The 16,955-nt window shown below is 61.8% G+C and overlaps 1 protein-coding gene across 1 annotated transcript in view; it reads right to left on the bottom strand.

Moving 5' to 3' along the window:
• Positions 1 to 15,773, bottom strand: part of LOC309682468 (electroneutral sodium bicarbonate exchanger 1-like) — a gene marked incomplete at both ends in the record, with an annotated part of 119,314 nt that extends 103,541 nt beyond the window's left edge. Inside the window, one exon of the mRNA XM_082496558.1 lies at positions 15,744 to 15,773. Within this exon, the coding sequence (XP_082352684.1) occupies positions 15,744 to 15,773 (30 nt within the window). The remainder of the gene's footprint in view (positions 1 to 15,743) is intronic.
• Positions 15,774 to 16,955: the final 1,182 nt, after the last annotated feature.

The following is a 16,955-nucleotide window of genomic DNA, read 5'->3' as shown; positions in this document are numbered from 1 at the left end:
AAACTGCGTTGTGTTATCAGGACTGTTTTGGTCACGGATCCAAAACAGGGCACCATTTAGGCTGCTGTGGAGCAAACTAACTCCGTCCCAGGCAAAAGCATTGCCGTAAAGCCCATCCTACTCCTGCCGCAGCAGCCACACGCAGCAGAGAGGAGTGTTGGAGCATGCTGGAGAGGCCGATGCATCCCAGAGGCATTCGATGCCCTCTCTTGTAACTGCCCAGCCGCAGCCCACCCCTAAACCCCACCTGCCCGGACGGGCTGCCAGCGGCAGAGACATACTGGTGCAGGGGGCAGTTGGGATTTTTGGGAAAGGACTGGGGAAAAAGGGGATCGCTGATTCCCAGGACAAGATGGGAAACCTATTTCCTCTCTACCCAGCTGTGCCCCCTCCCTGCAGGTGTCATAACACACCTTCACGTGACGCAGGCTGATGGCACAGGGAGGTCACCCCAGCAAAGCAGCATTGCCAGGACTTTCCGGCGAGGCCTGGGCACTGCTGAGGGGCTCCCTACTGCTTCCCTTCAGATCTGCTGCACAGCCAGGAGCGGGGTCGGGAGGCAGCGGGGCTGTGCTGGGGGACCCTTGCTGACAGGCAGAGCAGGAGCACGTCGGAGAGGAGTTTTGGGCAGGGAGCTGCAAAGAGCATCCCTTTTCCCTGAGCTGAGGGCAAGCAGCAAGCGCGAGGGAGGGCTGCTGCACTGTGGCCGTCAGCTTGGAGCTAAGCTGCTTGTTCCCCACGCATTCCCAAAGTGAGTGCGGTTCTTGTGCAGCCCTCGAGCGAGCGAGCGGGTGGCTTGCCAGCTCCTGCTTAGGAGCACGCGTTGTAGGGGCTCAACACTAGGCGTCGAGTCAGGGATCAGTCCTGAAGGGACTGCTTTCTGTTTAACTAATGCTGAGTTTGGGCTGCGTTTGTATTCTCCTGGAGTGACTGGACATCGTGATCGCATTTCTCGCAGCCAGCCTGCCGTCATTGCCAGCAGAGAGAACCAAGTGCAGATGGAGAGGACACAGAGAGGCAAGTTTTCTGGTGTTGGGGGGAGATTGCCAATAAAAGGCGTGCATGGCCCCAAAGGGAGAGGGATGCCACGCCTCACATGACAGCCAGGAGGACTAGTGCTGGGGAGCTGCAGAGGGTAGGGATCAGCCCTCTTCAAGCCTGTGTCATCATTTGCTTTCCAGGTTTAAGTTGCAGCCATGCAGGAGAGCCATCCCCTTTGGACACTGTGGCTGTAGGGACTCTGGAGGTCCCCAACACGTGCCATATGGTTTTCATGAGCTTGTTTGCCTCATCGCAGGCCTCTGAGTGGGGAAGACGGCAGATGCTGAGTGCACCCCGCATCACTTTGCCCTTACAGCAGACCTGAGGTGCCGTCCTCTCCCATCCTCCTGAAGGGGCTCAGGGCTCATCCCCCCTTGCCATGGGAAACGGCCCCACCTCCCCCGCTTCTTCTGCCAGCCTGGGAAGCTTTGATCCCAGATGCACACGGGAGGCCAACCTGCCCCGTGCTCATGCCGCCTCCTCCTGGTGTCTCTTTGCAGTGCGCTCCCCCCGTGTCCAGGCAGCTCCCCCAGGACCAAGGAGGTGGGCAGGCAGGAGCCAGCTCCTCCAGCCAGGCCCACCGTGGCCCTCCCATCCTCTGAAAACTGCAAGAGAGCACTGCAGGTACGTGCCCTGCCTTGCTTTAACTGCTGTGCTGTCTGAGACTCGGCAAAGGCCTCTTTGTGCAGAGAGCCATCCTGAAAGGATCCCTTGGCCTGCGTTCATTGTCACCTCCTTCAGATCTGCTTCACGACAAGGAAGGTGCTGCGTGCCCTTCCTGCCTTTTATTGCCCCCTGAGTGGTCAGGGAAACCTTACTGTGGACAGGGGCTATGGGAAATGTGCGAGTCCTTTCCAGGTGGTTGGCAGTGGAGGTCTTGGTCACTCTGCTGTGTTTTGCCAGGACTTGAGGAGCCTGGCATGACTCCACGGCCCCTGATCTGTCAGGGGCAAAGCGCTGCCGACCGAGCGGCTGAGGCAGGGGCACCAACACGGGTCAGAGCCAAAGGAAGCCCCTCCAGGAGCCAAGACTAATCCTGCCTCCTGCTGCATTTCCCTGCCCTCCAGGAGGTCAGGAGCTGTCTGCAGAGTGGGACGGGTTGAAGATGCCGTGACAGGAGCGGCAGGAACAAGCGAGGGCCGAATGGGGGGCGTGGGAAGCCTGGCCTGCAGGGGAGGACTGACAGCCGCCCCAGGTACAGGCAGCCATTGACAGCGCTGAGACAGCAGCCACCCTCTCTGTCGCGGCACTCGGGGTGGCAGGTCTGTGGGGGTGGGAGCACGACTGACCCCCAGCTGCAGGGCAGGGCTTTGCCTGCTCAGCCCCGTGCAGGAGAGGTGGGTGGCAGGGTGCGAGGGGCAAAGCAGCCGCCATCCGTGAGGACGGGCACGCGGTGCCGAGTCTCCCGGCTCCCAGGTCCCGCTGCAGGCTCCTTTCAGGAGGTCCTCTGGGAAAGGGCACCTCTGTTTGCTGTCTGGTTTGCTGAGAGCATCTCCTCCTTGGCAGGCACTCGGCACTGCAGGCACTTGGACTCCCCACCCTCCAGCCCAGCCCAGGAGAAAGGAGGTCAGCCAGAGGTGGAGGAAGGCTGGAAAGCCTCTCCCAGCAGAGGAGATGGCAGCAGCAGCCCAGCTGCAGAGACTCCAGCCTGAGTAAGTGTGCGCTGACTCGGGCCACAGCCTGGGGCAGTCGAGCAGCCATGACCCCGCAGAGATGCCCAGGGTGTCCCTGCGTCCTGGGGTTGTACAGGACACTCTCTGATGTCTCCTACGCATTGTGGCTTCGTGGCCACCCACAGGGAAGAGCAGCGCTGGGCAATAGTCCGAGGGCCGTACCAGGCCGGGAAGTTTCCTAGTGACGTCCTTAACCCGGGCCCGGGGGGGCAGCAGACTTCCCCAAGAGGAGGGTCTGCCCGGCAGATCGGGTCCTCTGTTCCCGTCCCCGTCTCCGGGAGGGCAGAGCGTGGCTCCAGCGGCCCCTCTCTCTCTCACTCACGCTCCCGGCTGCTCCTCAGCCTTTCTCCTTCCCCCCCGGCTCTGCCGCCAGGCCGAGCGCACCGTCCCCCTGCTCCCCCCTCACGGCTGCTCTCCCCGCTGCCGCCCCTCAGCAGGGACAGGCCCCGCCTCGCCCTGCGGCCTGGCCGGCTGCGGGTTCTCCTGGGAGCTCCGCCTGGGCCGCCACATCCATCCTGCCGAGCGCAGCGGACACGGCTTTCTGCCGGCGGATGCCACAGCCGAGCTCCTTCCCGGAGGGCGACGGCCACCGACCGAGCTCACCTCTTGAGCCGGCAGGGCGGCGACGCCCGGCCAGGCCCCTGCCGCCCCACGCTCTGGCTGCTCGGTACAGGGCCGGGGGTGGCTGCGGCCCTGCGGGACGACACCCGCCGCTGCGCTGCGCTCCGCCGCGGAGCGGGCCGGCCCCGGAGCGGCTCCCTCGGCCACCGGCCGCTCCCTCCGCTGCGGCGCGTTTGAGCCTCCCGCCGTTGCCCGGGCAACGCCCAGGTCTCGCCAGCGGCTGTGGCGAGAGGTACCGGCTGCCGCTCGGCTCCGCTCGGCAACACTCGGCCCCGCTCGGATCGGCTCGTCATCTCGCGGCCCCTCTCGGCCGGTCAGGGCCGTCCCCGAGCGCGGCGGCGGGGCCGGGCTGGCGCAGGGCGGGCAGAGGAGCGGCGGGCGGAGGGGCCGAGCCGCCCCGGGAGGCGGCCGCGGGGCGCTCCCCTCCTGCGCTGCCCCGAGGTCCCGGCCGGTCCGGGGCAGCCGCTCGGTGTCCCTCGGGTCCCCGCTGTCCGGGCGTCGGGGCAGCCCCGGGGCTGGGCTGGGCTGGGGCCGGCTCCGTCCCGGCGGCCATCCCCCCCTCCTGCCTGCCCCGGGCCCCGCCGCACGGGCTCTGTGCCGCACACACCGTCCCGTCCGTACCCGCCCTCTCCCCCGCTGGGAGGGCGGTGGGGCCACCGCGGGGCGGGCAGAGCCCTGTGGGGCTGCGCCCGGGAGTCACCGAGCGCCGCAGGTTGCCCGATGCGGAGCGAAAGGAGCCCGAGGGGCCGCCCAGAGCAGCCCCCGCAGCGCAGCGCAGCGCAGCGGCACAGGCGGCGGCAGGAGGGGCAGCCCCCGGCCGGGGGAGCCCCCGTCGGGGCGGGTAAGTAGCACAGCCACGTCTGCGCAAGAGGAGCAACGCAGAAGCCTTTTCCCGCCCCGACTGCTCCCGCCAGCGAGCTCGGGGCCGGTGGCACTGACGGCGGCAGCCAGGAGCATCGGGCCCCGAGTCACCGGTGCCGACAGCACAGGCGCCGCTGGAGGCGTCCGCCTCTTCCCGCCCCGACGGGATGCCGAGGGCAAGAGCGGGAAGAGGCCCCCAGACGCAGCCCCGCTGCCTTGCTGCGGCTCCTCTGCTTCCAGTACCTTTCCCTTTCCTTCCACAAGGCCGCCGTATCTTCACCAATCTTGACCTTTTCATGCTGGGAAGCAGAGGCCCGGCTCATACTAGAAACCTCTGCTGCTTCTTGGAGGGAATGAGTGTTTTCTGCCGGGGTAAGACTGATTAAAGACTGATTAAAATAACACCAAGTTCCAAGTTGCTGCTTCTTTTATTAGAGTCCCATAGAACAGTTTTTCAAAGCCACATTGCCACTTTGTGACACGCAAGGATCAAAATCTTAAAGCTTGTTGCTCTTTTCCCCAAAACTCTAGGTTGTGCAGAAAAACACATTCCAACCCAACACCTTCAGTACATCAATTTGGAAACATAAACAAAGTAGCATTTCACTTAAAGCATTCACTAGCTGAGAGAAGCCATGTGAAAAGCAGAGTTACACAAGAAACAATACCACCAAACAGTCACACTACAAGTTTACCTTTCCACAACAATCAGTGCTTCCAGGTCAGTTCTTTCCACCAAAAAGATGCTGGAGTGGCAAAAAGATGATGCTGGGGAAACAACAACAAGAGCACGTTACACTGCCAGTCCTTCTCTGAGAATTGTAATGACAAGGCCATTTCTGGCCACCAGAAAGACAAAACCCCAGCACAAAACAGACAGGGAAAGACTGAAAAAATAGAGACAACATAAAGAATAACTGGTGCACGGTGATGTTAATTTCAGTTTGCAATGGTGTCTTCAGGAGTGTTATGGTTTGAGAGACCCATAACAATTTGTTGTCATTTAGACAATCATTCTATCACCCGATGACCCCTCCCCACCTGGGAAAGGGAAATTGGGAAAAACAAGAAAACCCGAGAGATGAACTATAAACAGATTTAATAGAATAAGATTAGATAATTAACATTAACAGCACTAAAGAACTGATATTGATCCCGACACCAGTACAGAATATGCAAAGACTATACTCAGCCAATTCTATCAGTAGGAAGCTGTGCACTCCCAGCAGTGGACAGCTAATGTGGGACACTGCGAGCGCTACGGCTTCAGGAGGAAGGGAAGGCCTCAGGGCTCCGGCACCAGGGCACGAAGTTCTCAGGATGGCAGCCATCAAGGGAGAGAGAGAGAGCACTTCGCAGCAAACTTTCTAATTTATAATGAGTGTGACGTTGATGGTATGAAATAATCCTGTTGGCCAGCTTGGGTCAAGTGCCCGGGTCTCGCTCCTCCTCATCCCTGCACCTGGCTAGCTCGAAAACGCTGAGACCTTGAGACCCACACACCATAGCTGGCTGTAAAGTCAATATTTTCACAAATTCAGACACTGGAGTCTTCTGAAAGTGCACTTTTCCCAAGTGTTAGAAGAGAAATTAGTCCTGTGTCTCTCAAACCAGGACACCCGCCTACTTGTTTTTCGGCACATGGGAACAGCCTGCTCCTGTGCCTTTAAGACTTCTTTCTTGAAGTATGTCCATCCTTCCTGGACTCCTGTATCCATCAGGGCATCCTCCCAAGGGATTCTGTCTAGCAGTCTTCTGAATAGATTAAAATTTGCCCTCCAGAAATCTAAGGTGGCAGTTTTGTTAACCTTTCTCCTATATAATAGAGTAGATATTTTTTTTTAGAGTAGGTTTTTATTTTGAACTCCTTCGATATACATAAATGAATGCTCATTTATCAACACAGATTAAAATAAGGGCTTTTTCTCCATTTCAGTGCCTCACACCCACATTCACAGGTTTTAATGGTATTTAATCCCCCCATGAACTTCCAGACATTTTGGGGCTGTGACCCACCTCTTTTGGAGCGACCTCCGTGTGACCCTCCCCATCCCCCACTCACCTGCTCCTCCACCGCAGCACTGCCCCCCACCCCCCACCCCCGGTGACCTTGGGCTGCCCCAAATGACACCATCGCCCACTCTGACACACACAGAGCCCCACTCGCAGCCTCGAGTGCGGTTTCGGCCAGCTGGCGGCGCGGGGCACGCGGGAGTTGTAGTCCCCGTGCCATTCCCTTGGGGTGTGCATCCGCACGACGCCTCACGCCGTCCCCGCTGTACCGCGCTGCCCGGGGCAGAGCCGCTAGGGCTCGGGAGCAGAACGGGCGGAGCGTGGTGCCGGCGCGTGTTCGTGTGGTGTCTGTGGACGCAGAAACTCCCCCGTGCACCAGGGACCATTGTGCAACAGAAGCATTGGTGCTCACGGAACCCCCACCCTGCACCAGGGGCGATTGTGCAACACAACAGCGGGTGTGCACAGAGGCGCCCCGTGTACCAGGAACACTCGTGTGAGCCTGACTCCGGCACCGCTGCGTGGGACAACGCGGATCCACAGTGCAACTCGCACGTGCACAGAGCCCCGTGCTGGGCAGGGGGCAGATCTGGAGTAGGTTCCCCCCCCAAAAAAAACATGCAGAGGAAGGTTGGGGATCTGCAGAAACACCTTTTTTTTCTTTTTTTAAATAGGGAGAATACACCTCCCCACATGCTTCCAACCCCCCCTGCCACCACAGAGGCACTGGGGACAAGGATGCTTTGGGGGTCACCAGCCACCCAGGGGGGGCCACTCATCCTGTAGCAGCGGGTCAGGGTGTCCCCATGACCCTTTCCCGGTCCCTCAGGGGGGTGACACCCGTCGCAGGACCCCATCACAGCTCACGTGTGGTGTCGGCATCAGCTTGTCCGGCAGTGCAGAGCTCAGCATTGTGGCAGCTGAGGGCAAAGAGGCAGCCAACAGCCAGCAGTGCGACAGCTGCGCAGACACAGAACATGCTCCTGGTGCCTGTCTGATGGTTGCTGTCATGGAGAGCCAGTAGATCCAGACAGGCCAGTAAGTTCAAGGGGAGGCAAAACCAGTGCATCACCCCCAGGTCATCCTTCTCAGGCACTACTTTCCATCAGAGCAAACCAATGGCCGGGAAGTAGAGCCCACAGTAGAGTTCAATGAGGAGGAAGTTGAGGAAGGACTCAGCAGGGCTCCTGGCTGGGCTTGGTGGAGAAGGCAAGCATGAAAAGGCAGAAGACCAGGAGGCTGGCAAGGGAGAGGAGGTGGACAGGCTGGAGGTGGTACCTCTGGGAGATGGCCAGGTGATACAGTGGGAAGCTGATGCCCAAGGGAGTGCCATGGGGATCCAGGACAGGGGTCCAGAGGAAGATGAAGATGTAGATAACACTTTCAAAAGGAGTCTGGATGGCACCCAGGAGAAGGATGTGCCAGTTGGAGAGGAGGCACTTCAAACCATTGCCACAGGTTTTGGAGATAGCTCATTAATTCCCATAGTTTTCATTCCAATTTTTCATGGCAAAGACCCCTGACAGCACCGGGAGAGGGATGGAGACCATGAATAGAGCCACCAGGCTCAACCTACATGTCCCGCAGGAATGCTGGCACACCTCCAGGAGCCGGACAGGAGCAATGCCGGGGGATAAGGCCCAGGGCGGTGGCACTCCGAGCTGCTGAAGGCACCCAGGTCTGAGCTCTGCAGAGGCCGCTGGCACCGAGCTGTGCAGGAGGCATTGGCTCGGGCCTCCCAGGGGCTCTCTGAGGGGAGAGCAGGGGCTGACCCATGCCAGGCATGGCCACCTCGGAGCCATGGCACAACCAGTCCCAGCTGGTCCCAGCCGGTCACGGGCGTGGGCATCACCACGGCAACTGCCAGCGCTTTGTGATGGGGGCACCGCATCATGCCCAGCGGCCATTGTGACATGGGTGGCCACAGTGACCGTGGGGTATAGAAGGGGCCAGAGCCCTGGGGTGCCCACTCCCAGGAGAGCACCTGCCTCAGGAGGCAGCATCTCCCCTGGGTGCCCACGGCAGCTCTACGGCACAGGACGCCGAAGACGCCCATGGACAGAGAGGCGAATATGCCATCTCAGCCCAACAAGGGGCTGCCGAGCCTGCAGAAGAGGCGCCAGGTGAGGGATAGGGCAGGAGGGAGAGGCTGCTGGTGGGACGGGGCCACACTGAGCTGCCTTGGTGCCGAGGCCGGGCTGGATGGCACTCTGGGGGCCACTGTGCCAAGGCAGCCACCTCCATCCCATGCCTTCTCCTTCTTCTGCCCGCAGGTGGGCCAGAGGCCACCAACGCCAGCGCCGCAGGGCAGGCAGAGCCCGGCCTCGTCCCTCCACGGGGTCAGGCTGCCAGAGCTGCCCTGCCCAGAGAGCTTGCAGGCCGCTGGGAGTCGCCACGCACAGGTAGGGAACCTGCGAGAGACGGGGCTGAATGTTTTCCCGACCCTGGGGAGCTGCCAACGGGCAGGTGGGAGGTGCAGGAGAGGACAGGCGGGCTCGGCCCCTGTAGCAAGCTGGACCCCCTGTGCCATGCCCAGCAGGCTGCCTGGGCATGCCGGGGATGCTCCTGCAGGGACCAGCCCTCTCCCAGCCGGCTGTGGGAACAGGGCGGCAGCTGCCTGTGGGGCTGAGCGCTGCCCTGGGGGCTGGTGGGGGAGCCCGGCCACAGGAGCTCTTCCAGCTGTTACAAGGGGGGCAAGGGCCACCGTCTCACAGCCTCTCTCCTCAGCTTCTTTTGCAGACAGACAGCGTGGCACACATGGAGGCACTGCCCTGCAACCCGATGGTACTGCCCAGCATCGTGGAGAAACTGGAGACTCTGCCCGGGCGGGCAGCGGCACCCAGATACGCACCCGCAGCTCGGCTACCAGCAGCTGACAGCACCCGCTGCAGGCTGCCTGCTCTGCCAGCAGCACCCGCTGCACCTTCTGCCGGGGCATGGGACACGGCCAGCAACAGTGCAGCCATCAGACACCGACAGCCAGTCCCACCTCCTCGGGGCACCTGCGGTGAGCGGGGCAGACCTGCGAGGGTCAGGAGATTCAGGCCTGCCACGCAGAGCCCTGCGGCCTATACACCAGCTGTGAAGGGGACAGCTCCGTGCCTCACCAGTGAGGTCCCAGGCAAGGTTTTCCGTGGGAGCTGGAGTCACAGCCAGCAGGCAGTGGCACCGTGGGACTGGGCACGTAACAGGGCCCTGTCAATAACAGCAAGAACAGACGAGGTCCAGGTGTCAATGGGAGCAAGGCTCCTGCAGCTCAGCTCTCGCCTGATCCCCATGCATGGGGGGGACACTGATGCTGCCGTCAGGGGCCCTGCACCAGCTGCCCGGGGACAGCATATGAGGCCGGGGTGCTGGGGACACGCAGCGGAGCACAACCCAGCAATGTGGGCGATGTGGATCAGGTGCGACCTCTACAAGAGATCACCGGGGGTGCACCACCAGGCTTCTGCAGAGCATCTCGACATCCTATCCATCAAGATGCAGGCTCCGGAGGAGCTGGGGAGGAGCTTCCTGGCCCGCACCGGGCACAGTCTGGCCCAGCTCAGGAATGCCAGCCTGCAGTGTCAGCGGGACTGCCCAGAGGAAAAGGCCTTGGCCGAGGAGGAGTGTCAGAACGACAGGGACAAAGAGCTGACCCAGGGGGAAGACATCAACATCCCCAGCATCTGTGTCAACAACTCCTTGGTCCAGGAGCTCTTCCAGGATGCCCACTCTAGTCCTCAGGAGGGGCCTGGCTGGCCCAGCAGCATGGACACAGAGGGGACCGGAGACAGAGCTGGGGATCTGCAAAGTCCCAGCTATGGTCCCAGGGACATTGAACCAACAGCTTCTGGCCTGGCCGGAGCTCATGAGGAAGAGGGGCAGCACACACCTCTCGCTCCTGTGGCACAAGAGGAGGCAGAGGAGCCAGCTTCTGCCTTTGGCGAGCAGGCCCCAGCAGCAGAGGCAAAGAGCCGGGCAGCTGCCCCACACAACCCCGCAGGCTACGAGGCAGCACTGCAGGACGCAGCCTGGTGCATTGTGAGGGAGGTTGTGGCCAGCGCTGTGCTTGTATTCCAACAAGAACAGGCAGCAAGAACACCGGCAATACCTCAGGGCACCGAGGGTCCGGTGACCACAGAGGCTCATGGAGAGGACAGCACAGCTGTTGTCTCCCCGGCAGCGCAGGAGGATGAAGTGGCTGCTTCAGTGCTCCAAAACGCTCCGGCAGACGTTGGCGCACCCCACTTTGCCCCAGCAGAAGAGGCAGAGAGCCAGGCACCTGCCCCGCAGAGCCCCACAGCATATGAGGAGGCTCTGCAGAACGTTGCCTGGCACACTGTGCGGGAGGCCGTGGCCGGTGCTGTGCTTGTGATCCAGCAGGAGCAGGCACAGCGCGCGGATGCAGAGAGGGCTGCGAGAACACCTGCAGCACACCAAGACACCGAGCGTCTCTTGGCTGCAGAGCCTCACGTAGAGGCCAGCACAGCCCCTGTCGCCCCAGCTGCAGACGACCAGGGAGGTGCAGCAGCTTCTCCCGTGGCTCGGGAACCTCAGCACCAGGTGAGCCAGGCGCACGTGGCCAGCACCGGGCATCCTGAGTTGCCAAAGGCAGGCGCAGCGCCCGGGCTGTGTGTAGCAGGGAGATGCCTGGTGTCCTCCAGGTCTCCCGCTGACATCCCCTCCCTCCCCTACCTCTGCTCTTGCTCTTCCCCTGCAGGCGCTCTCCGAGCATCCAGGCAGCGCACAGCCCTCCTGCGGCTGCAGGGACGTGCCGGAGGATGTCCCAGGTAGGTCCCTGAGCCGAGGGCAGGCCTGGCTGGGTGCTGCTCATCCCGGCGAGCGGCACCCAGGGCAGGTCGGCAGCACTGCACACACGGGGACTGGCCGTGCTGTGGCCACCCCTCCCTGGGGAACCGCCTTGGTGGCAGGGGGCTGGCAGCGGCTTGCCCGTTGCCTGCCCAGCCCCTCACCTACAGCTCTCTGTTCCCCGCAGGCATCGTGGCCCTGCCACACACCCCGGCTCGACAGCGACGGCCCTCCTTCTTCAGGAGGGCGCTCAGGGCTCTGCGCAGGGCTTTCCGCTGTACCTGCATAGCGGGACAGAAAGAACGGTAGTGTCCTGCTGCCAGTGCCAGGCGGGTCCCCAGAGATGGCATCTGGCCCTGAGCCTGCACAGCATCCAGGCAACCGAAGGATGGGTGCATGGACAGCGCCCCAGACATTCATCTGCCCTGAGGACATCGTGCTGCCAGCCTCCGCTCGGCTATGGAGGCTTTCTGAGGCCAATAAAAGATGACAATTTTCCCCCAATGCTTGTCTGTGCCTGGCCCATCTCAGGAGAAAGATGGCTATAGACCAACACCCCCAGGTCCCTTTCTGCCAGGCAGCTTTCCAGCCACACTTCCCCAGGCCCGTAGCACTGCACGGGGTTGTCACCCAAGTGCAAGACCTGACACTTGGCCTTGTTGAAACTCATACCATTGCCTGCAGCCCAGCCAGCCAGCCTGTCCAGATCCCTCTGTAGAGCCTTCCTACCCACCACTAGATCAACATTCCCACCCAACTTGGTGTCCTCTACAAACTTAGCGAGGCTGCACTCGATCCCCTCCTCCACATCGTTGATAAAGACATTAAACAGAACCGGCCCCAGCACCGAGCCCTGGGGAGCTAGGAGAGCACCCACCCGCCTTGTGCCCACGCAGCCTTACTTTGCCAATAACGAAGATGTTGGAGAGCCTGGTAGCAAAGCTATTGCCATTGGCATCCTTCACGTGAACCACGTCGAATGACCCGGGGTGTCTCTCCCGGTTGGTGATCACTCCAGTATGGCCCAAGTTGGCACGGAATACAGGTGTGAGAAGAGCTGGCACCAGGAGCCATGGTGAAGGCCTTCCGCTTGGCTCCTTGAGGAGCACCACTGGAGAAGGGCAGCGACAGGGCCACACTGGCCCACGGAGCGGCCACCAGAGCACCTGGGGACACCTGTATGTCCCACAGGAACACTGGCACACTTCGAGGAGCCAAAGAGCTCTCTGGTCTCAAGACTCAAGCAACTCCTCCACCAGCTCATTGCTTTTACCTGGTGCCTGCTTGCTTTTGGAATCCCTCCAAGTCCCTATGCCAAACGCCTCCTACACGGGAGGAAACCCTGCTCCAGGTGGTTTCTTGGGAAACCACCCCTTTCCCAAGACTGCCACCACTGCTTCTTTATTTTAGAGAAAAGCTGTTTGGCATTTGTACTTAACTCCTGTACTGCTCTCCACAGTGGGGAACTGCCACATGGGATGCAAGACCCACCTGTGTCAAACTTGATGAAATCTGTGATCTTGCCTGTCTCCAGGTCAGTCTGGACCATATCATTCACCTTGAAGAGGGGGTCTGGATAGCGGATGGTGCGGGCATTGTGGGTGACCAGATGAGGGATTCCTTTGGTGCCCACGAAGATCTTCCTCACTTTGCACAGGTTGTACTGCAAACAGAACCCAACGCTGCTTAGCTGAGGCAGTGCAGCACCATGGACCAGGGGACTCTTGTCCCCTGTGGGAAACCTCAGCTGGTCCGAGGGATCAGAATTCAAGTTTAACATTGACCTTGAGCAGATATCCGTGTACCCTTGAAGAGACTGGGGAGTCCTGAGAAGAGCTGAGTAAAAAGATAAGGGTTGGCAAACATCCTGGCTCTGACCAGAGCATGAACAGCGTGTGATGGGAGAGCGTATCGGGCAAAAGTAGAATGCTGAATATATGCATAGATAAGCACCTGGGTAAAACAATATAAAAAAGCACTGCTTGTTAAATAAAGAAATTGGATTGCTGCAACTTGATGTCCAGTGTCGTGTCCGTCCCAACAACGACACCCCCTCATTTTGGGGAGGGCTGGGCTGGTTTCTTCGGCCTCGCAGTGCCCGGGGCGGAGGGAAGCGGTGGTGCGGGGCTGAGGGGCCCTCGTTCTCCTCGGCGCGGCCCCACCCCCCGCTGGGGGGCGTGGCCCGGGTCTGGCCCTCGGCGCATGCGCGGGTGGGCGGACGCGAAGGAGAACGTTTCCGGTGTGCGGCGGCGGTCGGTACCGGGGAAGACGGGGGGGCGGCGCGGAGGTGTCCAGGGCAGGTTCAGGGGGTTTGTGGGGTGGTGGGACCGGGCTGGGGGGGCGGCCTGGGCCTGTTTGGCGGGGACAGAGCCGAGTGGGGGGTCCCCGGGGAGGACAGGGCCGATTCAGGCTCCCCCGTCCCCCGCTGCCGCCCCCTCACCCCCCGCTCGCTCCTCGCAGGTGGCGGCAGCCCCGGCCGCAGCGCAGGGTGCCCGGGGCCGGCCTGGCCGGGCGCTTGGCTCCGCTCTGGGCTCCGCTCTCAGCCCCCCCCGGCAGGTCAGCCCGGCCGTGCCCCCTTCGCCCGCCTCCAGCCCACGGCCGAGCCCCCCCAGGTACCCCCGAGATGGGGTGGGGGGTGTCAGCGCTGGGCCCCCTGAAGCGGGGGTGGGTGGTGGGCACGGGCATTGCTGGGAGCCCGTGGGCAGCCCTGGGACCCCCTTAAAGCCCACGGACACCCCCGGGGCCCCCTTGTCTCCCCCAGAGCCGACGGGGAGCCGTAGCTGTGGAGTCAGCTTAAGGAGTCTGCCCTAAGGACTGCTGCTTTTTGGAGTGTTGGGGGAGGGGGAGGGTTGTCGGTGTGGGGAGTGGAGGTGTGTGGGAGGAGTCCCGTGTCGTGAGGGAGGTTTGGGGATGTTGGGCAGATTTGGGGGAGTGGGGGAGGGGTTCCCTCCTTTGGAGCTCCCTGGTTGGTTTCTTCCAAACTGTGGGAGGCAGCGGGCGAAGGGGGAAGGCAATAGAGTGGGTTGCTGTACTTCAGTCCTTGGTTGAGAGTCAGCGACTCTGCTCCCTTGCTGCTCAGCAGACTGTTAGCTCCGTGGGGCTGTTTCTCCAGGCAGGCTACGACTACAGAAACGGCCCCACTTCCTCGGAAGAGTTGTTAGCGGTGACGTCTCCTGGGAACGTACTGCCTGACGTTGGATAGACCTGGCACCATGCAGCAGCTCAGAGCCCCACAGCGTATGCTGCCGCTCTCAGTTGGCTCCATCAAATCCTCCGACCTGAGAATACCAAAGGTACAGAGTTGAAACGGGCCATTCCTCACCCGCTGAGTCAGATGAACCTTTTTGCGCCCAAGTCGGCTGGGGACTGCTCCTGCCTCGCCGCCTTCCGGCAGAGCATGGCTGTGAGCAGGGGAGCTCAACACACAGTGCTTGCTGATTGCAGCCTGCTCCCTCAGGGGAGCACCCGCAGCCGTGGGATGGGAGGAGGAAGGACAGCACGAGGGCTAGAGACAAACATTTTATTTCTTTAAGGTTTCACATAGGGGGTACCCCAGAGGGGTTCCTGGCCCCACACCCCACAGACGCTCAGTATTAGGGGCACTGTTGGTCTTCTGGGCCTGGTGCTGTCACCACTTGCAGGGCTGGCAGAAGCAGACACAGCTAGTGGCATCTCCACCAGCCCTTCAGGTAGCCCCACAGCCAGGCGCAGCCCTGCCGCAGGCACCTTCCTGCCCTGCACAGCCCTGGGTCTGCCTGGCCACACTCCCTGCCCGTGGTCTTGCAGGACTCCTCCGTCTTTGCCTTCAAGGCCTGGAAAGCACGGGTGATCTCCCGCACCCACTCCACCTTGTCCATGTCCATGGCTGGGGGCTTTCCGGGGGACAGGTGCTCATCTGTGGGCCTCTGTGTCCTGTCCATCCCCTGCCGGGGAACCCACTCTTTCTCGGTCCCTGCTGGCAGCTCCTGTGGAGACTCCTGGCTGAGGACCAGCCCCAGTTTCCCCACTGCCCCACCAGCAGCCATGGGAGAGCAGGGTTGTCCTGAGTGTGTGAGCACCACTGGCTCTGTTGCTGCACTGGGCCAGGGCTCCAGGAAGTTGTAGAGGGAGCTCTGGGAAGAGGAGCTGCTCCTCAACAGGCTGCTGCAGTCCTCCCAGTTGGCCAGCGAGCACAGGCTGCAGGGGCTCTTGCGGTGGCCCTTGGGGGGCCCAGGAGCCCGGGGGGTGCCTGGACCAGAAGGAGCTGTCCCCACTGCTAGGACCTATAGGCGGCAGAGGAGGGCAGGGGGACCTGGGGGCTTGGGGGGGGCAGGGGGTAGAGAGAGGCATCACTGCTCAGATGATATATGGTTGGCAGGGAGCCCAGTGGGTCCTGTGGGGCCCGGTGCTCCCTCCTCGCTGCCTCCTCGGTTGCCCTGCAGAGGAGGAGAGAGAAGAGACCCGCTGCACACCGTCTCCTCCGCTGGAGCCCGCGGGCAGCACCCCCTCCTCAGCAGGCGGGCAGAGCTGCCCAGCGCAGGCAGGGCAGGGCACGGGCTGAGGGTCTGGGGCAGGATCTGGGGGTCTCCCACACACTCCCTGCTTCTCCTGTGTCGACTTGAGCTCCCATCCTTCATCCGCTAGCTGAGAAGCTGCTGAGGGAGGGGACGGAGTGAGCGGCCGGCAGCCCCCGGCACAGCCCCGGCTCAGGGCTGCCGTGGGGTGTGGGCTGTTTGCATGGTGCTCGGTGCTGGGGCCACTCACCGCTCTGCTCTTCCGGCCAGGCTCTCGCATCCATCGTCCCTTGCTTTGGCTTCTTCCAGTCCCTCTGCAGGACCCCGGGAGCTGGGTGAGACGGGAGCAGCTCCCAGCCCCGTGCCGCAGCCCCCCACCTCACCCCACGCTGCGGCACAGTGCGGTGCAGCAGTCGCCTACCTGGAGCCGCTTGGTCCGTAGCACAGAAGAGGCCGCGCTGAGCCCCATCAAAAGCATCACGACCAGAGCCAGGTGAGCTGTGGGAGTGTCCTGGTTCCGGCAAGGATGGGGTTAATTTGCCCAAGGAGCCGGCAGAGGAGGCAAGTATTCCATACCACGTGACCCATGCCCAGCTATAAGAGGCGCTAGCCGGGGAGAGGGAGTCAGTCGCCACTCGGGGGTGGGGTGCGGTGCGGTGGTGTGGGCGTGGTCCGTGCGCTGTGCCTTAGTACTGTAATTGCGTTCTTATATTCCTTTACCGGTGTTATTGTTTTTCGTTCTTCTTCCCTTTGTCTGTTCTGTTAAATTATAATATTTCAACCCACGAGTTTTGCCCCTTTTCTGCGGATTTTTCCACAGCTGTGGGAGTCGAGCGAGCGCCTGCGTGGTTCTTTGTTGCTGCCTGAGGCCAAACCACGACAGGGAGGGATGTTGGAGTCCCTCCTCGCAGCAGCTGCGGTGCCACGCAACCCTGGGGTGCCCCCCATGGGAAATGTTAAAGAAATAAAATGTTGGTCTCTATCCCTGGTGCTGTGGTTCCTCCCCCCATCCCGTGGCTGGGGCTGTGCCCCCCTCAGTGCCCGACCCAGTGGGACAGGCTGGCACTGCGGGCACCCACCAACCTGGGGGGGGTGGTGGTGTCGGGGGAGCTGGGTGGGCTGGAGAAAGGGAGGAAGCACCTCTTGAAACCAGCTGGGCCCTCTCCAGCCACAAAACCCTCCCCAGAGGCACCAGAGGGGACCCCCAGATCCTTGAAGGGCTGCCCCAGACACCCTCTGGCCTGCAAGAGTCCCACCCAGGACCCCTTACAGACAGCCCAGTGGTGTCCCAAATCTGGGTTCTTTACCTGCTGGGCAAGCCAGTAACACACTGTGTGGGAGCAGCCAGCCAAGCCGGTTTCAGAGCACCAGAGGTGAGAGGCAGGGAGCTGCCATCCCACTCAGCTCCATCCCCGCCGTGCCTTGGCTGTGCAGAGAGAACTTTGGGGGGAGCTGCAAAACA

The sequence above is a fragment of the Vanellus vanellus genome, assembly GCF_965231255.1.
Source record: "Vanellus vanellus genome assembly, chromosome: 29".
NCBI classification, from domain to species: Eukaryota; Metazoa; Chordata; class Aves; order Charadriiformes; family Charadriidae; genus Vanellus; species Vanellus vanellus.
This window is presented reverse-complemented; position numbering and strand designations above follow the sequence as displayed.